The sequence below is a fragment of the Elephantulus edwardii genome, unplaced genomic scaffold, assembly GCF_000299155.1.
Source record: "Elephantulus edwardii isolate Elephantulus edwardi_28Jun2011 unplaced genomic scaffold, EleEdw1.0 scaffold00027, whole genome shotgun sequence".
In the NCBI taxonomy this organism is placed as follows: domain Eukaryota; kingdom Metazoa; phylum Chordata; class Mammalia; order Macroscelidea; family Macroscelididae; genus Elephantulus; species Elephantulus edwardii.
Window position 1 is genome coordinate 3,388,835 of NW_006399777.1, and position 24,773 is coordinate 3,413,607.

The 24,773-nt window shown below is 40.3% G+C and overlaps 1 protein-coding gene across 1 annotated transcript in view; it reads right to left on the minus strand.

Moving 5' to 3' along the window:
• Positions 1–24,773, minus strand: part of TBC1D5 (TBC1 domain family, member 5) — a 303,171-nt gene that overhangs the window by 174,715 nt on the left and 103,683 nt on the right. Inside the window, exons 7-11 of the mRNA XM_006883338.1 lie at positions 18,580–18,682; positions 13,882–13,970; positions 10,686–10,736; positions 10,520–10,589; positions 6,271–6,443 (exon numbers count right to left, since the gene is read on the minus strand). Of these exons, the coding sequence (XP_006883400.1) occupies positions 6,271–6,443; positions 10,520–10,589; positions 10,686–10,736; positions 13,882–13,970; positions 18,580–18,682 (486 nt within the window). The remainder of the gene's footprint in view (positions 1–6,270; positions 6,444–10,519; positions 10,590–10,685; positions 10,737–13,881; positions 13,971–18,579; positions 18,683–24,773) is intronic.

Below are 24,773 nucleotides of genomic sequence, written 5' to 3' on the forward strand. Positions count from 1 at the left end.
CCTTTCTTTGGAATGGGAACAAATATAGATCTCTTCCAGTCAGTTGGCCAAGTGGTTGTTCCCCAGATTTCTTGGCACAACTTGGTGAGCACATCTAGGGCAGCATCTGTTAGTTGAAATACATCAATAGGTATACCACCAATTCCTGGGACCTTATTTTTAGCCAATTCTTTCAAAGCAGTTTGAAATTCCTCCATCACCACAGGCTCTTGCTCATATGTTGTTTCATGAAATTCTTCTGTGTCTGCCAATCCCTTTTGGTATAATGACCCTGAATACTCTTTCCACCTTCTTTTAATACTTCCAGGATCATTTAATATTCTGCTCAAAGCATCTGGAAAATATTTTTTATGGCCGGATGCTGGTGTCTTTCTTCAGGGGTCGATCTTGTCTGTAGTCAGCTTCTTGCATGCATATTTCACATATTTTTCTTTAGTATTAGGAAAATTTTCCAGCAGCGTATCTCCAGTAATTTCCTCTGTGCTTTTACCCGCAGCTTCTTGTTTCAGGATTCCAGTCTCATGTCAGTTACTGCTCTTGACGTTGTTCCATACACTGTTTAGACTTTCTTCATAGTTTCCTTCTTGTTTTCCAACTATGCCTCTAACAGTGCACTAACTTTGTGATCCATTCCTTCAATTCTGATCCTTGATTCTTCCAATGCATTATTTAATTTTATAATCTTAGCATTAATAGTCTGATTTTTTACTCAGCTTATTTTCTATTGCTTGTCATTTTCAATTTATCAATTTGGTCGTGCACAGTTCTTTCATTTTTTGCTTTATTTTTAAAATTTTATTTATTTTTTCATGTGCATAGTTTTCTGGTTTGTTTTTTTTTAATGTTTTCTACATTTTTCTGAATCCACAGAAGACACTTAACTAACATTTTTTTTTGAATGCTTTATTAGCAAGTTCCAACAGCTCTTTTTCCTTTGAAAGATTTCTCTTTTTCTGTTCTGTACTTTGGTCACTTTTTAAATTCCATTTTATCATATTTTTTAGCTAATCTGAGGTTATCTGTTGCCTCCTAGACACTATGCTGGTGTAGTCTTTATGCCTATGGATGGACCTGAGCTATCAGACCTGGAAGGGGTTGGGGAGGAGAGGAGCATCCAACCCTGACATAATTTCTCCTGGGCTCAGAGGAGCCTGCAGCGGTCCCTAGTCCAGAGATTGTGCTGCTGCTGCCAGTATAGAGGGTGGGTGTGGGCAGGTCTCCAGTCAGATATGACCAGGATGAAGGGAGGATCACTGCTGAAAAGTAACCACAAGGGTGGTACACTCAGGGAAAGGGGTACTTCCCCAGTGGGGTGACCGCAGGCTGCTGGTTCCCAGAGGGAGATGGAGAGTACAATCAAACAAGCTCACAAATACAAATTGTGTCTGGAGTCAGGCAAAGTCAAAGTAAGCCTGGGAATGCTGCCTACCGCATGGTGCGTGGTGGCAGGGCAAGTCCCTACCTCATTTCCAGGAGGGGCAGGAGGGAACTCTGCACCTTTTCTGCCATCTCTCTGCTGGCAAAGACACCACCTGACCCAGGTTCCCACAGCAAATACACACTACTTCACCGTACTGTTTATGGTACTATGTGCCGTCTGTCTATTCAGTCTGTGCTGTCCATCAGTTCTTCCTTTTTCATCTCGATGTTCCAGGATTACATTTGTTTTCTGAGCTCTTCATTAAAGAAGGCCTAATCAGCATCTGACGACGCTACCATTTTACCTGGAAGTCTCAATTCTTAACCTGCGATAATTTTTCAAGTAGAAGGGAAAATCCTCAACTTCCTTTAGTGGACTTGAACTGACGGCCCTCCCATTCGCAGTCTGATGCTTAAACACATTATTTCAAGTGTTGACTCAAACTCAACTCACTGCATTCAAGTTGGAACTAGCTCCTAGCTGTCCATTCAGTGGGCTCGGAGGTGCGAAGGGTACAGCATATTTCCCAGAGAGACAGTTTTAAGGAAGATAATTATACTGACATTTTATGATTGAAAATTATAATTATTTTTACCATATATATTATTCAAATACAGGTCTAAAAATTGAGCAATTGTATATAATTGTGTTGTGATATGTGCTAAAAACTCAAATGACATAACCTTTAAAAATTACATCACAAAATTTAGCAAATTTATCAATAACTAAGAATATCTTCCAATTAAATGACAATGAACTACCACAGAAAAATCACAGTTAATCCAGGAAACAGGAAAGAAGGGACACAGAAGATGTATAATAAGTATCGAGGGGATATGGAATTTATCCCAGGAGTGTTGTAAACAGCTCGTAATTTAAGAGTGCCAAAACCCAAGTGTGTTATGAGGGTCTTTCCTCAAAAGTGACATTAATTGCACATCCCACAGATGCCTATTATGTATTCTATTTATATCAAAGTGTAAAATGAGGCCTAACGTATACAGAGCCAATATATTTAAAGGTGATTAATACAAAACCGTTACTTTGACTTAATAGAAATTGCTAATTTTAAACTGTAATTTTTGGTTTCTTTATAAAGGAGATTTGTAGTAAAAGTGTAGTAGAAGGTGAAAACTGTTATCACTTGAATTTTTACTTTAGAATCTGCAATAATTAACAGTTTACAGACTCACAGCAAGGTAAGTGCTTATGAGATTGAATTCCAGCCCTAGTACACACAGACACACAGACGCACACACAATAACAGGACATCCTCCTCTCACACTAAAAATTGAGATAACACACAAATAATCCTTAGAAATATCTTCAGAAGTTTGGAAGAACGTAGTCAAGTGCTTTCCTTTGAGAAACAGTCAGTGTGCATCAACTGGACTGTTGCATTAATAAAAGTTTGGGGGAAAAAGGAATACCAGTAAATGGCAAACAAAAGACAACTTATGATACATTATTTAACTTAAAAAAAGAGAAACTTCATTCTAAGTGCAAAGAAGTGATCTTTTCTAAAGATAATGAAAGCACAGGGAAAAATTGCTTTTCAGATCTATTATTTTATAGTATTAGTTATGCAGTATTAAACATTTAATTGCAGATTATTCTTGTTTAACCTAAAATAGTAAGTTGATTTAGCATTTCCTAACAGGAAATCAAGGTGAAATTATTTTGGAGACATATGCTAATATAAAATAAGTAAACTGATCATGTTAATAAGCAAGTTGTTAGGTAACATTTATGGATTCTAACTCTCAAATTTAAAATAAATTTATTTAAAATTAATGTAAGTTAATGTAAAATTATTTTACCCAAAGAAAGCACATTTAATGTTATTATATTATCAACTCTGATTTTAAGTTATTAGCAAAATGTAAGTAATAATGTTTATACATATCTCCCTTCTTATAAAAAAACACTGTGTGTTTATCTATTTATCTATATCTATATCATCTATATCTATATCTATATGTATGTATATATTATTTTAGAAAGACTTAAGGAAAAATTATTTTTAAAGAATTGAGTAATTGTTCTTTAGCAAATTTCATTAAAGATTTTTTAAAATTGCAATTTTTCCCCTCAACCATTATAACCATATGAAAAAGAAAACTTTAAATTATTTCAATGTAGCTTGGAACTGCTGAAGACTGAGTGAATGAGGAAAGTAGACTCATTAGGCAATACCACTGCGTCCTGCGAACACCCTTCCTCTATGTGACATTTATGATTTAAATCTTGTTCTGTAGAAATCCGTGGTACTGATGACATTTGCCAGTGAGCCACTCATGACTGACATCTTACCAGGTTGCTTATTCACCTGGAACAATTTCAGGTTAATGAAGATACTTGTTTTGACAACAACAATCCTGTAATAACCACAGGAGACTCAGAACGTCAACCTGAGGAAAGCAGACTCCTCGCAGACCCTCCAGTGGGTTTTCAGAGGCAGTAAATCCCACGGGAGGAGACTGCCCATCCTTCTCCCGGGGAGCAGCTGATGGATTCAGACCACGTGTCTCTGGAATCACAGCCCGGCTTCTTACTGCTGGACCTCTAGGGCCTGCTTATGTTTTAGTCAGGACCATAAAGAAATCCAAACCCAGAATTGGAAGGGCTGGAGAATCTCATGGGACATCATATTCAAACAGTTGTACACATATCATCACCAGACTGTTCTATGCACATTATGATTCTGTTCTCACAAGTATCTAACAAGGTAAGGACAATCACTGTTTTTCCTCATTTTAGAAAACAAGAACACAGGGCTCCAGGCCGTTAAGCAGGCCTGTCTCACTGTGGTGCCACTTCACTAGATGGCAGCCCAACTCTGGCTCCCTTACTGGGACCAGGACAAATCAAGGACACTGGTGTTTCGTAGCCACAAATAACAACAACATCCAAGAAATCAGTGAAATGGTAATTAAAACCATCCACAAGAAAGTAAAATGAAGGTTAAACAAAGCAGGAATGCCCTAGTCATCAAAGATTTTAAAAAAAAAAAAGTTTTTACTGGCAATGGAGATAAAACTGTAGAATGTATAGAATATACTATAAATATACATATAATATATAATTATATATACATATAATCTATACAATAACAGGGCCCACGAGGTAGCTAGGCCCATGGTTAGTCCTGGGATTACCAGTTATCACTAGGAAGTAAAGTTGCAGCAATTAAGCGTAGTTATGGCATTTACAGAGGCTGATTGGGAAGGTGTCGGTCACATGTCAAAGCATCCTGTGACTTCCCATGATGAAGAGAGAAGAGATGGGAACACAAGGGGGCGGAGGAAACTGCAGAGGCCAGAGTCTGTCCACGGCTGTAACAGGTCAAGCAGGGCTCCAGGACACAGGGCCCCACGCAGAGGAGGAGCAAGCTGTGACTGGGCATGTCAGAGAAAGAAATGATACCTGTCGCCTGTCACTTTGGTGCTTTCTGTGTTCAAGAACCATTTCTAGACCTTGGAAAAAAAACCAATCGATGCCATAAAATAGGCTTTGGTATTTGAACAAATCAATTGGTCAAGTGTAGGGGAAAGAGCTTACCTCCTGACATCACATTAGTCATTTTAAAGTAATTCTTTAAGATCCTAGGCACAAATCCATGCCACCCAGCCCCCATGTCACAAACACTTCCACAGGCCGGAGAACAACAGGGCCACACTCACTGAGGAGGCCGAGCTGACGTCACAGAAGCGGATGAGATCCGTGTTAGAGCGGGAGGCCACCTCCTCAATCACAGCTCAGTGTTGGCAAGAAACAAAGTCAGCTGAGGTTTATTGTTAGTACATACTGTGTATAACATGAAAACAAATGAAACGCTTGTAGCATTCTTTTCTCTGGGCTAACCCAACAGTTATGCTCTGGTGCTGAGCTTTTGTAATTCAGATCATGGATTCATAGTTACGGAGCATCAACTTTATGCATCACATAAATAACCTGTCAATTTTCCAAATTCCACCAACTGAAAGCACATATTTATAGAAACTTTCTACCAAGGAACTGCTTAGCTGTAGCACACTGTAGTTACACCACCCTGTACAAGAGACACTTCTGCTGTCTACAGCCCGAGAGCTCAGGACGTTTCCTACTCTGTACTTGTAAGACTGTTCTATCGATTTGTACACCAGTAAAACACACACTGTCCATCCTGCTTTTTCACTCTCAGTGTGTTTCCCCACGCCCTGCACTGCCCAGGCCCCCTAACCCCTGTGGTCTCCAGTTTGCTGCTCAAGTTTTGGAAACTTGAGATTCTTCTATACAGCTTATTAGAGGTCACACAGCTGAAAAGATTAAGACAATGTTTCCTGAAAGGAACATGTGTCTACCTGGTAGAAATGAACTTCTGAGGCTAGAGCAGATGGTGAACTCATGCTGAATAGGATATGGGTACCTTATAGGATTCCCTGGGTTCAGGGCAGGCTTCTTGACGTTTGATCTGCATGGCTACCCAAGGCGAGGGGATAGTGATCTGCTATCCTTATTATAAACAAAGGTTCCAGTATTTTCATTTTGTGTTTGGCCTTGCAAGCAAGTACCTGGTCCAGAGTGTGAACCGCCTTTGTTACGTGTAAACGCGGCCCATACTTTCTGGAGTTTTGACTTGGTCTAAGCCTTACTTTCTTCATTTGTACAAAAGAGAGGATGAGCCATTAATGAGAGGCTGGTGGAAGCATTAGACAAGACACCATCTATCAAAGTAATGACTCCAGAGCACAGCACACAGGACACAAAAAAGATGAAGACATCAAACAGAGCTGGTCCTCGTCCGTAACGTCTAGAAACCATCGTACATCATAATTAGAAAGAGCTGAAATTGAAACTTCAGTACTTACAACCCATATATCTGCGGTGCGATTTCTAGTCTGTTCAAGTGCATGTAAAGTTCAATGTCATGCTTCTTCAGAAGGTGGTCCTGGATCTGGTTGACTTTAGTAACAATAGCAATTGTTGGCCCTAAGTCTTGAGGCCTGGCAAAGGGGATGGGGGTCATCAATGTCTCTTTCCCCTAAAAACACAAAGACAGGAGAAAAATGGTACATTCATGACTTCAATACAAGAGTAACAAAAAGATGGCAATCATTCTTGAATTTACCTATAAATGGGAGTTTAAACAGTAAGTAAGAACCACATCTAATATCTCACAACAAACGTTTAAAACATAGTATCATACGTCCGTTACCATACAGGTAACTGACAAAGTCTCACCTTGTGTCTACCTGTACTCCCTCACACAGCTTTCCCTACAGCAGCTCGCCTGGCGAGGTGACCTTGGCTAATGTAGCCATGGAGCTCTGGGGTGCAGCGCCAGGGAGAGGCTCTGATAACCCAAAGGGGACGCCTCTCTGTAGCTGAAACCTTAGTGGATCTGGGAGAAAGACACGCCATCCACTCTGGGGCCTTAGCAAACCTGATGGAGGCTCAGCTATGAGCTGAGAGGGGCGGGACGATGAATAAGGATGACGGCGAAGAACTGGGGCTTTGGAGCTGTGATGCAGGAGGAGAGTGTTGAAGATTCTCTGGACAACCAACACAGCAAAGTGCTAAGTCCTGGAGCAAGTGCAACCAGGAAGCTCCTTAAAGGGAAGGAGGGTGGGGCTTCACCTGACACCTCTGAGCACACTGTTAGGAGGGGCCTCCTTGGAAAAGGACATCAAGCTAGAAAGGTAGAGGGTTAGTGAAAGGGAAGAGGCCTGAACACAAGATGGATTAGCACAGTGACGGCAGCAGTGAATATATGAGTGGTGATGACGATGGCCCAGCATGGCCCAGGGTTCCACTCACTGTGCCACACGGGCAGGCGGCTCGACGGCACCTCACAACAACAAGAAGCTGAGAGATGACGAAAACCAAGAGCGTCGTCCCACCACTTGGCCAGATTCTGGGCCAGCTGAAGGAAAATGTCTGTGTTCAGAGGGAATGGACGATTACACACACACACACACACACTCACTCTCTCTCTCTCTACTGAAATTCCATATAAGAGTACCAACTGATGCAGCCAGCAGGAGACAGAGAGGAGAGGAGAGAAGTGCACGCATTGATACTTCGAGGGAAACATCCCTTCTTAAAAAGAAATGCTATTTCTTGCAGTTCCTACAAAGTATCTTTGGGACCCACAAGAAGCAAGATCACGTTAGTTTATAGGGCTCAATTACTTTGTATAATTTGTACACACATGAGAAACAAAGCCTCTATATTGTACTGCAAAAAGAATACTGGAACACTTTTCTCTTTATTTTGCAATATCTACAGTTCTAATTAAAAATACTATTCTAATAAAAATTTAAAACTAATTATTTTCTTCTCTATATTAATTTGGAATGTACGTTTTGGGGACTTTAAAATATCATTCATAACAGACAGTGTGTAAAGTTGAATTCTCATTAAAAAATGAGTACCGTTTTCTGTATTTGAGTTGTGTGGTTTTCTGTGATAGAGAACCTTGTATGGTTGGTTATTATTCAAAGCTGGGTCGAGGGCTCGTACTCAAGTAATGTTTCTACCTGTCACCTGGAAAAAGATAGCTATAATAAGACCCTGTATCTATGTCTATATCTTTAAGAAGCCTCTATAGAAAGGATCTCTAACCCAGGCACGGCACGCAGCAACAGGGTGGTGAGGTTCAGGACTCGGCAGCATTTTGGTCCTTTGTACCAGGGTCACTGGGAGTCGGCAACATAACAACAAGCGCTCAATCTCCAGTACGAAGAGGGCAGACTGCGGTTAAATCAGCAGTAGACTCAGCTCAGTTTTTCAAGTACTTGATTGTTGTTGTGTACCACTGAGTTGATGATACCAAGAAGCGAATTAATTTTACTTGGATCCACAATCAGTACCTACGGGAACGGCAGTAAAGCAATCAGAAGACGTGTTGCCTTAGGAGAATCTGCCGTCAAGGGCTTCTCCACAGTCCTAAAGAGAAGCTGTGTTAGTCGGACACTGTCATGTGCAGAATCCAAGCCTCGACCTTTCAACTGCTTCCTACGCATATGAAAGCCATACAAGAAATAAAGATAACGGAAGCAGCAGCACTGCCTTTTAGCTGTGGTGCTGGAGAAGAGTACGGAATAGCCCATGGACTATCAAAAGAAAAGCAGGTCTGTCTTGGAGGAAATACAAGCCGATTGTTCTGAGGCAGGACTTTGTCTCGTGTAAACCGAGTTATCTTTTTCTTTGTGTTGTTTTATGCACTTTTCATGAACTTAAAAATATCAGCACCAGTAAAAAGCAAAACTGGAAAATGGTTAACTCCCACTCCGAATCATTTAGTTCTCAGGGACTCAGAACTAGTTTTAAAAGGATCTTCTACTGCATGAAAAGGTCATGTGTCTGCATTTAAACGTGGTCAAATACTCTGCTCAAAACTCTGATGTTCCGACTTCATCAAATCATCTGTTAAGAACATAAAGATTATCTTTCAAAACAGTTGGTTATCTATGCACACAGTAGATTTATATCCAACCACTGTGACATGTTTGATATGTAACATGTTGACATACTGCTGAAGGGAAAGTCACCACTTAAGCTAAGGATCAGAAATTTTCTCTGCACAGAAATACACAGTAACTGTTGACTCAGAGTGAAGTCATAAATAGCACTAGTTACAGAGTGCCTAGGTTTTGGGTTTTTTAACAGATGAAATGATAGTAATATACAAGTTTGTACCCAGAGAGTAATTAATTATACTGATATGTTGTTGTCCTGTACCATTGAGTCAGAACCGACCCATAACTGACCCTCTAGTGGGTTTTCAGAGTTATTGAATCACACCAGAGGAGACTGCCCATTCTTTTCCCGCGGAGCAGCTGGGGGATTTCAAACCAAATGCCTTCAGGATTGCAGTACACCTTCTTGCCACTAGGCCACTAGAGCTCTCTAATTATACTAATAAATAGGAAATTAATAATATTAGAGACAATATACCAGATATCTTTAAAATCACAAAACCATTTTTCAAATATTTTAAAACAGCTATGAAAAGTCACTGGCCTCTAAATTAGCATATATATGTGTATTAAATCTGCCAATTTCTCTCTGTAGGAAAATACTTAGAAAATGAAAAACACAGATTTGTGCAAAAATCTGAACGTGAGTGTACTTAGTAATCATAATAGCCAAAATGCAGAAGCAGCTCAAATGTCTATCAATTGATGAGTGAAAAGACAAAATGTGGTGTTCATAAAATGGAATATTATTTAGCCATGATAGAAAGAAGTATTGGTGCTTAATAGAATGAAAAAGAACCTTGGAAAAGCATCCTCCATTAAAGAAGTCAGTGACAAAAGCCTACTTAGTGTATATTTCAAAGTTATGTCCAGAAACAAATTCACAGAAAGCAGATTATTGGTGTCTGTGGCTTTGGGAAGGAAGAATCCAGTTTGGGTTGATTTGTTTTCAAAGGTAATGAGAATATTTGACAATTAGTACTGATGTTGGCACAATCTTGTGAATTTACTAAACACCACTGAATTACATATTTTATGTGGGTGGATTATAAGATAAGCAAATTTTATCACAATGTTGTTGTTATCAGGTGCCATCGGAGGAGTCGCTGGCAACTCATAGCAGTATCACTACAAAAATAGTTAAAATATGGATAAGAGAAAGTAAAGGTAAGAGGTGTTGATGCTGAGTTTAATAGTGTACTAATTAATCTTAAATGCATTCATTTAATAGTGATACATTACATTTCTATTGTAAAACATTTCATTTGATAAGACTTATATACACATTTTAGTAAGTCTCTTATCAATTCACTATCATAGCAATGAATCAAACAGTCAAATGCATTTATCTATCAGAGTTTTTAACAATCTTATAAATAAGAAATTATACTTCAAGGATAATATATACACACACATTCTTAAAGTTTCTATTCTATTTAAGTGAAATCTTTCCTAACTGTTTTTGTGTACTGTCTAATATATGGTTTATATACCTATTTGGTCCAGAACTATTTTTATGTTTTCATTTTTTTTATTGTAATAGTAATAATGACTGCCTATACATAGTGATTATCTGTGATTACTTACTGAAAACATCTGCTTTCTTAAGTATTTCTGAAAGTGCTCCCCAACTTACCTTTTGACCATCATGTTCAAAAGTAGAAAACCAGGGTTCTGCAGTCTCCATAAGTCTTGAAAACATCGCACTGAATATGAGAAAAGCAAGAGGAAGGTAACGTTAAACCTCGTCAGAGTCAGAGCCGTGTGAAAGAATAAACAAAGCAGGAAATCTCTGGACTTACTAGGCGTCATGTTCCAGGTACTCAGGATTCAAGAGAGTCTTCATTTCCTCACTTAAAAAACAACACAAGCAGTCAAAATCGGTATTTTTTTTAATTGAATGAAATGCTGGGGGTGCCTTATTTTACATTCACACATCAGCTTTCATATGGAAGCTAAAGCAACCCCACAAAGTAGACTTTGTAATAAAAGAAAAAGTTGTTTCTTAAAAAAAAAATCATTTCCATAAAAGTAAGCTGCCTTGTCTATTCTACAATTAGTTCTAAATCATAAACACAGACTGTTCCCATATATTTTTGAACATTCTTGACCTACAGTAATTGATTACTCCATAACCTATTATTTGTTGCCAAACCAAGATAATAACATAAATATATATAATAACCTAAAAAAATAAACAGCCAACCATGCAATGCCAAAACATTAACTTATTTTCTCATAGTTGTTTCTATTTTCACATCAATTAATTAGTGCCAAAACCTCTTAAAAAATCTATTTTGTGTTTTACTTTTTTGCAAATTAAAAAACTGAAGAAGTTTACTCAGCTCATACACACATAAAACTATTTTAAATAATTTATACTCTAGTGTGAAGTACATACTCATGTGTATATATTTAAAATATAAAACTGGCATAAGAGGAAGATGCTGATATTCATTCATTCATTTGTTATTATACCTTGGAAGTAACTTAAGCAAAGGCAATTGAGACATGGGACTTTTTTTCCAAGCTCTAATAAAGTCAGTAAAATTATAAAAGCTCCAAGGAAAAATACTAATATATATTAGAAAAAATGTAACAAAAGTCCTAACATATGCTCAGCAAAAGAGACAGCTATATTTAATTAATAAAGATGGTCTCACACGCTATGTTACTTTTTTAAAAAAATAATTTTAATGAGCATTTACAGAGATTTTGGATTTCCATTCATTCACTGCTGCACTATTCTCCCGCCCATCCCCATCCTCCCAAGTTCGCTCCTCTCTTTCAAAAGTAAAACACTCCTTCCCTGGTACACAATCCTCCCGCACCCCTCCCACCGCCCCAAGTACATTCCACTCTAAGCGATGTATGATAGGGTCTTATGGTTATCACAAGAGTTACTTTTTTTTTTTTTTTAAGAAAATCCTTTCTTTTCACATATAGACAACTAGCTCATGGAGTCTCAGAAGCAAGTCTGGCAATCCTAAAAAAAAGTTCTCCATTCTAAAAATGCTACTTGGTTATCACTCTGTCTGTCCCATTAGTTAATGTCGTTAGGTGCTGTCTAGTCAAGTATGATTTACAGGGACCCTATAAACAACAGATCTGAACCCTGTTCTACCCTGTGTAACCTCACAAGCTCTGACACACTCCAGCCAATTCCTGAAGTCACTGTCTTAATGCATCTGCTTGAGGGACTTTCTCTATTTCACCACACCCTCACCTTTCCAAGCTGATATCTTTCTCCGAGGAACCAAGTTCCACCATCCTTTCCTGCAAGAAGCACCCTGGCTGCACCTTCTCCAAGACATATATCTGTCCGTTCTGTTGGCAGTCTATTTGATATTCAGAACTCTTCTCCAGCACCACGGTTCAAATGCACCCATTATTCTTCTGTCATCTCTATTCATTGTCCAGCTCTCGGCAGCATGTGACTGAAAAGACCATGGTCTCAATCAACTACACCTCAGTGCTCAAACTGGTATCACTTCTCCTCAGCAATCTGGAGAGCTGACTACAGACTCTCCCAGGAAAATACGTCTCCAGATCTCCAGATGACTGGTAGCAAGCATACTGAGTGTGGATCCAAGTAACACGAAGTCATTAACACTTTCAATCTTTCCTCCATCTACTATGAGGCCGCCTGTCCACTGGTGAGACTTTTTGTTTTCTTTGTGCTGAGATGCAATCCTCACTGAAGGCTGGAGGGTTTGATCTTCTGTAGGAAGTGTATCAAGTTCTTCTGGTCTTCAGCAAACAAAGTTGTGTCATCTGAATAATAAAAGCTATTGATGAGTCCTCCTCCAATCCTGATGCCACATTTGACTTCACAGAGTTCGGCTTCTCAAATAATCTGCTTAGCACACAGACTGAATAGGTGTGGGGAAAGGATGTGGCCCTGGCACACACCTTCCTTTTAACCATGTATTATTCCCGTGTTCTCTTCCCACAACAGCTTCTTGGTAACTATACAGGCTCCACATGGGTTTTCATTCGTCTCACTGTTAGCCATAATTTGTTATGATCCACACAGTCAAATGCTTCTACAGTCAATAGAGCAAAACCAGACATTCTTCTGGTGTTCTTGGCTTCCAGCCAGGATCCATCTGACATCAGCAATGATATCTCTGGTGACATGGCTTCTTCTAAACCCAGCTTGAACATCAGGCTATCTTAAATTAGTGGGTTAATTCTAACAATTAGCCCAAGCAAAGTAACATTACTAAAGTTATTTGCTTAAATAATATATACTTAGAAATACAAAAAGCCATTTTTGTTGGTTTAAAGAATGAATTCGTGGTTTTTGTTGTTGATTTCCATTGAATTGAGTCCGACTCATAGTAACTCTATGAACAAAAGACCTAATGCCTTTCCTTAACTATTGTTACTTCTCCAAGTTCATAGAGTTTCCAGGGGCATGTGGTTTAGGAAGTGGATGCCACTCCTGCTTCCAAACCTGTTTTACAACTGGGAGCTCCACCAAACGCTGTCCACGTTGGGAAGCCATTCTGGTATTTGATACCCCAATGGCACAAGTTTCAGCATCACAGCAAACCCAGGTTACTTCATGTAGCATATTGACAAAGAGTGATGTGCAAAGTAGAAGAGTGTACCATTTATTTATAAAGTGAGCTGAGCTAAGTCTAGGGAACATTTTCACGCAACTTCCAGTGAAAGAAGAGGCTACCAGAGGATAGTATATATAGACATTCTGTAGTATATATTGATACCTTTCCTGCTATAACAAATATTTCCTCTCCTTGACCCATCAGTTCTATTCTTCCGATACAATGATTTTTAGCAACACTTACTATTCCAAATATGTCCCACAGGAGAACTATTATGTCGAATTTCTTTGGATCCTTCTAATTAGCCACAAAACAAAAGCACGTGTGTACAAGTTAGATATCTTCCAAGTGCCTTCATCATGAAAGATTCTCTGGGAACAAGATGCCAGCAGGGCTGGCTAGCAGGCCGCGCGTGCACACTACTTGCCTGGGCTGGGCGGACTCGCTGGCGTGCAGGAAAGCCTGGTGGTCGCCGTGGAGGACGAAGATGATGGGTGCCAGCAGCTCGTGCATGCCCTGAAACACAAGAGCGAGACGCTGACGCCAGAGGTGCTTCCCCCCGCCCGCCGGCGGCTGCACACACGCGTGATCCCTCCTCACAGAGTCACCCACTGCACTCCCGTGACACACAGCAAAGCAGCAGAGTGGAAAGCTACGGAACAAGGGTTTATTGACTTTTAGAATCTGATCCCAATTCAACCAGGGTGCTTATTCTTCTTCCAAACACAGAGAGTTCTCTTCTAAATAACACAACAAACAAGAAATCGGCCTGGCAGACAGGCTTGCACCTGTCAGTTGCTTCAAGATCGGTACTCATAAATATGAATTTCATTTATGCAAATTATAATCATGAGATTCAGTATAAAGTTCTGCAGTAAGAAGGGCAACTAAGAACTGTCGACCGAAGGAAATTTACACCCAATATTTTCATTACATAATGGCTCAAAATTAGGATGTCTGTAGATTTGGGGAGAGCTGAAGTCAGCGAGCTACAAATATTGGGCAATAAAGGGAACAATCTTTACCAGGTATGCCTGAAAACAAAGTTTTAAAATACAATTTTGAATTTGTTTAACCAGAAGACTATGATGGATATTTTTCCCCCCAAACTATACTTCACCTACGTTAAGTTTTAAGTCAGGTGATTTAATCGGTAGCCTTTTCTTTCACCTGTCGATTACATGAATAAATTCAGAAACAAAGCTGTAGTATTATTGGTAAGCTGATTCACAAGGGTCTGTGCAGCAGTGTCCCGGGCCCCCCAGCGTCTCTGTCCGCACCGACACTCGCGGAGCGTCCTCAGCCCTGCTGGAGTTAGCGGTCACGGCCCTCCACGCTCTTGCTGGTGAAAACAAAGGTAACAAGGTCTTCTTCATCAACTGCCTGTAGGCGCACAAAATTGAACCTGAGCTTTTATCTGCCTGCGCTCATTTAGCCCACCAAGCAGTCTTTATTAAAGCAGAGGCATCAGGCAGTCAAAGTTCATTAATACCATTTATATAATCTCTGCAGTTTCAATTAACTCAGCAAGACATTCTACTACATGATAACAGTCTCATTAATTCAATAAAATCCCATAACTATTAACAATATGGTCGATGTTAAACGGGGTGTCACCTAGTACAAAATAATAGCTTTAACAGCTTGTGATGAAACTCAAGGTTTTTTCCCTTAAAATTGATCCAGCTATTCAGTTCTTTCACATCAAGGTATTATTATTTTTATTTTTTTTTCTGAAAAGAATCTGTAGGAGTTTAAGTATGTACTGGGGATAATTAAGTCTTTTAAAGTGATATCCAGGAGAAAGTTAATAATACTTTCTTATTAAATAATTGGCAGACTTGGTCTAAATTATTAAAAACCCGCCCTCCCACACAGCTGCCTAGTGTCCACACAAATGCTCCGGACCAAACACATCACACAGGAGGTATCTGTGCAGTTGGTCCTTGTCAATGAAACTGTTTTTATTTTTATAGTATTTAGCCATCATAGATTTCTGTTTCTTTATTGGAAGACAAGTGTATAGCCTGGGATAATTCTACTCTGATTTGGTTCACTATCATCAATCCCCCTACGTCTACGTATTTCCTAATATTTGAGACAAGCATTAGGAAAGGAAGACCAGAGGGAGAGAGAGCTTGGCCAATGCCATGGGGGGAGTGGGCCACAGCAAACAACGGCAGGCCTGATGAATGCTCCAAGTTACTGAGGGAAGATGGTTTAATGCTGTATAACTGTTCTACTCCCAGACCTCTTGCTACGTGTCTTAATAGCATCCCTGAAGTTCAAGTCCTTTTAAATTGGTTCTCCTGTTGCTTGCTGTGCACTCACAGGTGTTTTCTTTCAGACTATTTTTTTGGGGGGGGTGGTTGGGTATCTGCTCTGTGGGAGGAAGACGGAAAGTCTCTTCCTGCGTGATCCCAGCCTCACAAAGATCAGGCAGGAGTCAGCTTCTTCCCAACGACAATGAACGTCTCGTCTAGGTCAGCCTTTCCTACCTTGAGGTTAGAAAAAGGACACAGCACCTTGCTCAAAGACTATTTAGTATTCTTTATTTTATCTTGATATCTTTAAACTGCTTAAGAATTGTTTTTCAGTAAAAATATGACTTGATCTGTTTTCTAGATGGAGTGCCAAGCATACCAAATCAACGTCCTTTCCCCGCTGAATCAAACATTTCATTTTATTACCTTAAATTCATAAACATATAATTAAACTTGTTTTTAATCTCTACTAATATCTTTGCTTGTTTCCATGCAAGGGTCATACTGCTTTGAGTGGACTTTTTTTATGTTTTTTTTTAAATTAATTTTAGTTAAAGTTTACAGAGACTTAGGGTTTCCAGTCATTCATTATTGCACTTTTCTCCCTGCCCACCCCTCCCCCTTAGTTCACTCTTTTCCTTGAAAAGTAAAACTCTTTCATTGTTATGCAATCCTTCCCCTCAAGTCCACTCCACAGAAAGTTCAATGCTCACCTTTTGTGACTCTTTCCCTTTCCCATGTTATAAGGTCATCCATCAGAACCATTAAATAATAAAGATGATGAAGATAATACTAAGTATACTTCTACACCTATGAGGCTCAACTCCTGGGGAGCACTCCAGGCTCTTAACCTGTGAGGTAAATGCTACTGCTCCTCCTCATCTTGCAAAGCACGAAACCAAGACGCAGCAAATTCAAGTCAACAACTGACTCAACAGGAAAGCGGCTGGTAAATGAAGGAGATGAGATTCCACGACAGGAGTCCTGAGTTCAGATCCAAGATTCTTAAACACTGAACTATACTGTCTCCAACAAAATCATTGTAAAGTATTTTGGCATTAAATAAAAAAAAATACGTCTAGTTAAATAAAAAAAAAAGAATAACTTTAAGTAATCAACTATATGAGACCAAATGCTCAAAATTTACCTAAAGACAAAAATGAGTAAGCAAGGGGGCAGGTAGTGGTGGAAGGGAAGAGAGATCAACCGGAACAGAGTGGAAATGAGAATGCTTGTCCACTGTCAGAGCTGTAATCAATGCTACAGAATACTGCTAGAAAGAATTTAAACGAGAAACCAATTTGCTGTCTACACTGTCACGTAAAACATAATTTAACAGAAGAAAACATAAAAAAAACCTGTTTTACGAAAACCTCTGGGCCTTTACCCTCAAATACAGATAAATTATCTCACTGGAATTACAGTACATTTATATGTTAACTTAAAAAGGACTGTTATTTTTATTTAAGTATTTTCATTTAAAAATATAACATTATTTTCCATTATTCAATTCAGCTTTTTAGCCTTCAATAAAAGGTATCATTTTCTTTCCTGTAGCTTCTGTGCCTTTTTTAATTCTTATTTATTGGTACATTTTATAGTTTCTGTTACCATTGACTGTATACATTCCAGTTCCCCTTGTATTTAAAAAAGGGATCCTCAGCAAATAATTAAAGAGAAAACATATTATTATAAAAACCATGGTAAAGGAGTTCCCTTGGGTATTGTGTATGTAACAATCACGACAATGCATTATTTAGGATAAATGAACTGTAACAGTGCTTTCCTCTACTCTGAACTGTTTCACTTAAAATGAAAGATACTGCTTTCACTTGGACAGATCTTGGGCCAGATCAAGTGAGTCCTGGCTTTGAACATCTGAATGACTCCTACGTGACCTTCAATGTTATCTAGGTTCACTCTCACTTTGAAATGACTGGAACAACTTCTTCATCACAATCACCTTCACCTGCTGGTTTTAAATAACTGCAAGTTTTAAAGAACGGAAAAGGGTTCAAAATTTTTCATGAACGGCAGTGAACCAAGAATCACATGCACTGCACTGGGCTTGCTTACCTACAAATTCAAGTTAAAGACGCATGTAAGAGCAGATCTCATTTGTAAAATGGAGACTGCTGAACAGAAAAATGAAGTCAGGCTCACGTAGAAACTGTGACTTTTGGACAAGCTGTGAGTTCGGTTTGACTTCAACTTAGACATTTGGAGAAAGACATCAGAAATGCTTAAACGTGTCTATATTTATTGGGACATCTTCTTAAGCTCAAGTAGAAGCTTGGACGCTTCTTTGTCTACTAAGAATTTACATAGGCATGAAAATGTTGAATACAGTAATTTTCTTTGCTTTAGTAATGAGATGATCCAATTAACAGGATCACAGAGAAGCTAAATGTAAAGTTCAAACCTTTACTGGTCTTTCAGGTCCTCTGAAGTTTTTTTACTAGTAAACTTTAAAGAGTTATAGGATACTCTATTTTTTACATGGAACTGCAGTTATTTATAAATGCTGTGCTTAGAAACAATATTTATAGCTGTAGTTATAAAAAGTTTTATTACTAGACTGGCTTTCTACAAGTTGTTTACAAACAAAGTCCCAAAGTTGAAAGCCAAGACGAGTATCCTCGTGGGAGACAATTCGGCGGAAGGCGTCGTAATGGGGGAGCAGCATCTGCACGACACTGAGCCGCCTCCTCTCCGGTGGCAGCCGACGGGCGGGCCGGGCCTGCTCTGCCGTTATGATTCCTCTCCGGATGCATAAAGACCGCATTATTGCACCATCATTCGTCAAGCTGTAGAGAACATTTTTGAGTCAATGGATTCCACCTGTACGATATTTTCATTACCTGCTTATAAAGCAACTGCTGGTTTTCTCTGGCATAACAGAAAAGAACATCTGTAAGAATTTTTCTCACGTTTTCTTGTTGGAAAAATTGCATTTCGGGAAACCTGGAGGGGGAAAAAAACAACCCAGAACACAGGCATTAGAGACTACCAAAGTTTTACCACTCAGCCTCGAACTCCCAGCTCACATGGTCAGCAGAGACCTGCACCCTCATGCCTTTTATACCATGGGTTGCACTCACTAGGTCTCCTTTACGTGAAAGCAGGGGAAACTGCTAGAAAAAGGAGTCCATCTCAGGATTACATGATGAATTCCAACATCCAAATGCTTGGGGTGCTTTCATGTATTTAAAGTCAGCAAATATTTTAAATGCAACACTTTTTTAAGAAAAATGAATCGGTAGTTTGAAAAACTGTTTTTGAGTTCTTGTTTTGTTTTAGTTCACTGGAGCCTTGAGACTAGAATGTCATTTTCTAAGTATCAAGTTTTTCAAATCATCAGTAGTATAGTTTTCATAATGTGAACACACACATTTTAATTATTATACACAGGCTTATCGTCAGCTGGTTAAAACACAGGCTTCAAACAGAACAAGTTAGTCAGCACTGCTGAAACGTTCTCATCATCTAAAACTCAACCAGTTCCTCTGAGGTCAAGTTCAATACCAGTTCATAACACAAGAAGATGCAATCACATGAAGGCAAAGAGGAGCCCAATAGCAATGACGGGAGAAGGAGGGTCACGTGAGAATGAAACGTCAGCTGGCTCGATACCAGAAGGGTAGAAGGAGGCGCTTCAGGAGGTGAGGAGCAGACAAGATCACTGGAAAAGTCAAGAATCAGCATGCCTGAGAACACACAGAAGACGCTACGCCTCACATGCTAACGTGCCCGGTGGCTCGTTCCCAAGTAATCAGGAGAGGAGAGTCTCATCAAGTACAACCGGCAGGCAGAACAAAAAATGGGAGAAGACATCGGGGTTGAGGGGAGACTGAGAAAGAGGGGATAAATAATGTGTACTGCATTGAAACTGATGAGGGAGAGAACTACCCTGAAGAAACCATAACTGCCACCCAAACAGATACGTGCACACCTATGTTTATTTCGGCTTTGTTCGCAATAGCAAAGAATTGGAAACAACCCAAGTGCCCATCAACAAACGAACTGATAGAGGAGCTGTTGCATTGAAAAGCAAGGAACTAATGAAATATTATAAAAAAATGTGTGACCCAGGAGGACATTATGCTGAGTGAAATATCTCAGTCACAAAAAGACAAACATGGTATAGTGCCACCCCTGTAAAAGAGAACTGACATAGGGGTTGGAGGGAGACTGAGAAAGAGGGGATAAATAATGTGTACTGCATTGGAACAGATGAGAGAGAAAACTGTTTAAAAGGGATATATGATTAGGTATTATTGTCATGACAGGAGTCCAGAACGAAGGCTGCGTAGTGGAGTGGACTTGGGGGGAAGGATTGTAAAACAATGAAATAATGTTTTCTTTTACTTTTCAAAAAGAAAAGTGAAATGGGGGGAGGGTTGGGCAGGGAGAAAAGTATAACAATGAAAGAATGGAAATCCAAAGTCTCTGTAAACTTTCATTAAAACAAAATGATAAAAAAAAGAGATATGATTAGGTATTATTGTCATGACAGGAGTCCAGAACGAAGGCTGCACAGTGGAGTGGACTTGGGGGGAGGGATTGTATAACAATGAAAGAATTTTTCTTTTACTTTTCAAAGAGAAGAGCAAACTGGGGGCAAGGATGGGCAGGGAGAAAAGTGCAACAATGAATAAATGGAAACCCTAAGTCTCTATAAACTTTCATTAAAATTAATTAAAAAAAATGGGAGCAGAATCCACGCGGCCAATCTGGAAGCAGTTCTTAGAGCTACATCTACAGCTGAGGACTAGGAGCTGAGAGACCACATTTTTGAAGAGATGAGAAGCACGCATCTGAGAGAGCTCAAATGGTGACAAAGGCGCCAGGCTGCTGGGCACCCTGGCCGCCTCCCCAGGAGGGAGATATGCTGACCCCAACGGGGTGTCTCTGGACTTGGGATTTCAATCCCAAGGTGACTCTGCCACAGAGAGCTGGGCCATCACTTCCCATTCGATCTACAGCCTCCACAAACCCACCAGGGGTCGGCCAGGAGTCTGTTCCCACCCAATGGCAGTGAGTTTGCATTTCTGTGAATGGCTGGTAAGGTGGTGGAAGCATCTAGATGCCAACCGAACCTTGATGGTTTGAACGCACCAGCCTGGTCCCCTTCTGCAGGCAGATGCGACACTGTGTTGTGCTGTCAAATCCCGTCAAACTCACAGCTGAAGCCGCTGGGGGGTTTCAGAGGCTGTAAATCACATGGGCGCAGACTGCCCACCGTCCGCTCGCTGAGGAGCTGGAGGATATGACCCAGGCACCTCGGGGTCAACCGCATTAAATCCTTACCACTGGGCCCCTAGAGCTCCCTTCTATGAAGATGACAGGCTTGGGAAGCCGGGGGCCACCTCCACACACTCCTAGATGGCCGGAGATTTGGGAACAGCTTAGTGGACACAGGTTGCTTTTAGTCAGAGTGTAAGTTGTCTGAAAGCGGAAGACTGTTTAAAGGAGGGCACAGGAAGGTGGGCGGTATCGTCTGATACTGTTGTTAGGTGTCAAGTGGCCTCATGACAACATACTGAACTCTGTCCTATCCTGCACCGTCCTCTCATCCTGACTGTCCCTGCGGGGACAGTCACCATGGCAGTCCATTTTCTGAGGGTCTCCTCTCTTTGTCCGACCTTCCACCTCTCCCAGCATGTCTCTGTCTAAGAATCAGCCCCTCCTGACGACACGCGTGGAGGATGTGGGCTGAGGTTTCACCAGCTTTGCCTCTAAGGTGCCCCTGGGCTGCACTTCCTCCAAGACAGACTTTTTAGTTTTTGGGCAGTCCATGGCATAGTTAACATTCCAGCACCATGGTTCACAAGCATTTATTGTTTTTGTTTTCCTTATTCAGTGTTCACTTGTCAGATGCACAGGAAGCTACCGAAAACCGCCATGGCCTGGATCAGATGCACTTTAATCTTTAAGCTGACATCCTTGCTCCTCAGCATTCCAGAGAAAGCATTTTAACAGAGAAATCGGAGCATAAAAACAACAACTGCAAACTGTAGTAGAGAAAACTGTGTTCAAATTTGCACCACACCATTTTGAGTTCTATAACTCTGGACAGATGATGACATAACTGTCTTATCTTTATTAATTCTGAGCTTCCAATCAAGATGAGGTAATGTTTATAAACCAAGAAAAATGTCTGCCAAGTAGTTGCTGTGTCCCATCCAGTCAGAACCCTACATGGGTTTCCAGAGGCAGCCAGTCACAGAGGTGGAGACGGCCTGCCTGTCCCGTGGGACTGTGGGCTGGGAGCTCTGCTCCTTCCCACTTGGCCAGCAGGCCAGCAGAGCTCGGCTGAGAAGTGGCATGCTCTGTGACAGACGTCACCATTAGCCTAGGGGCAGGGTGCTATATTACGAGTACGGGGATTAGAACTGTGGCTCTGGAACTACAAAACCTAGAGGGGAACATGTGGGTGACTGCAGAGGAAGACTGGCCACAGCAGAGGGGCCAGGGCAATGCTGAAGCAGAAGCAGCCTCTCTGGTGTCTTTGAAGCTCTTCTCCTCACAGTGGATCCCGCATAGACCTGGAGATCTCTGTCTGGGGTGTCTCTGAAGCTCTCCCCTCATCTCTGAAGCTCTCCTCTCACAGTGGATCCCTGTGTGGGCCTGGAGATCTCTGTCCATGGTCCTTCCCTCTGTCCTGGTCTGGCCCCCTGCCCTGAGCATGCTGACTTGCTGCTGGTCCTGGACGCTCCTGCGTGAACCACACTGTGAGAGCTGGAGCACCACATTTTGGTCCTAATTTTTAAAATCAAGTAAGGCCCATTTTATCTTCCTCTTTTCTTTCACTTGTGCTTGAAGTCGCTTTTGGTGTGCTACAGTGACCAGGTACAAGTTCTGGGCATTTTCTCCATTATCTGCGGGTCCCTCTCTTCAGGGGGTCAGTACTCAGCAGTGCAAAGTTCTGAGGAGGCAACGCCAGGCTCCTGCTGACCCCAGAGCGATGACCCCCAACGGTCCCCACCATGCACAGGGGCCACGCTCCTAGACAGCAGACAAACGCCTGAAGACTGACTCTGAGCAAGGATAACGCAGGAGATAGGGAGAACATGCGAGAATTTCCAGGATGATGGCAACGCGTTGTAGAAGAGGATACACACACATACACACCTGTTAAATCACTTATCTGGACCAAACAAAGTTCTGAAATGATTAACAAATATCCCAAATTAATCAGGGTAGAAGATACAAAGAAAATGTGTTGCCGTAGTCAAATTTCTTGGGAAAGGATTGCCAGTAAGGTCGAAACAGAGTAATATTTTTGAGAGTATTATTATCTGTCCTGTTTGGAGATTAGAAAGTCGTGTGTCTGGTGATTCTGTAGCTAATCATTCATCTATCAACCAAAAGACTGTGGGTTTCAACACAGCACCTGCTCTGCAGGCCAGAGCTGAGGCTGTCTGCTTCTGAAAACGTCTGCAGCCCTGGGAACCTGAGGGGCAGGTCACTGGGCTGAGGGGGTCCGGAGAGCTGGACCAGCACAGTGGCCATGGGCCTGCAATGACCTCAGGTCGGGGATTAACCTTGTCCTTATGTGGGCTCCATATCTCAAGATTTGGACCACTTAGTGACTTCCGGTGTCCCTTTTCTTATTTACCTTCTAGAAATTTTCTACTGGCCTGGTCCAACCAAATCCTGTGCAACTTTTACAATAAAAGGATGATATGTGTGTGTGTGTGTGTATAGTACTAAAAACTGCTTTATTCACTTTGCCAAGAAATATTTACACGCATCCTGACTGCATGTTCAGTCAATGTCAGACTGCAAATTTTGGTAAAATTTCTCAATTTCTTCCTCTTTGGCACCAGATATAGGAGCATATATTTGAATAATAGTCCTGTTAACAGGCCTTGATTGTTATTATTTTAACACTCACAACATTGTATTTCAGGATACAACTTGAAATTGACTTTTTTATTATGAATGCAACACCATTCTTCTTCTGTTTTTCATTCTTTGCATAGTATACCATATGATTATCTGATTCAAAGCTACTAAAGCTGGTCCATAGCATCTCACTAATGCCTAATATGTCAATATTCACACATTCCATTTCATTTTTAACATTTTCTAGTTTTCCAACATTTAACCTACGTACATTAAATGTTTCAATTATTAAACAATTTTTGTTATTGATTTTCCTTATGTCAACTGACTTCCAATCTGACTCTACCACTACACTATATACCTATCCTCTTTGTTTAGGGTTCATAGTGTACTGTACCCTAAGTACATGTACAAGGTCAAGTTATGGTAATTGTTTAGTTTAGCTCTTCCACATCTTCAATAAGTTTCTTTTGAGTTGATCCATCCTTTGGTGAGAGTAGTGTCTTAAAGTCTCTTCCTACTATTGTTGCGGTGTGCAGTCAAGTCGGAATTGACTTACAGCTGACCCTTCACCAGGTTGTCAGTAGCAATAAATCATAGAGGAGGAGACAATAAACTAGGTAACCTAGATACAATTGATAGATTCTTAGAAACATAAAGACATGGAAAAATTGGAAGAGCTATAATAAGGAAAGAGACAGAAGCAGTAATCAAAACCTTTACAAAAATGAGAAGTCCGTGCTCAGATGCCTTCTTTGCTAATAAATTCTACAAAATATATAAAAAATTAAAAAAGAAATATTTACAAACTATTTAGTAAGAGTTCAATAACTAACTACTGAAAATGTAAACTATATTACTATATTACTTACTAATTTAAATGCATACCAACCACTTGTAAGATTAAATAACTAGAAATCTACAGGAATTAAATTACAGGTAGATGAAATTGAAATTATCCACATTTAGCAAGTAGCCAATCAACAAACATTTGTATTAGCAGGTGTACCAGAGCGCACGACAGGACGGAGCCCACCTACAATTCTGCTCTACGGTGCTGAAGCCTCAATACGTGAAGCTTCGTCATACCCCAGGGTTTGGGTTTGCTTCTTTGCTTTGTTTTTGGGGGTTTGGTTTTTCTGTTGTTTTGGTTTATTTAAAGAAAAGTACAACCTGTCCTTTCAATTTTAATGAAGAATCCATA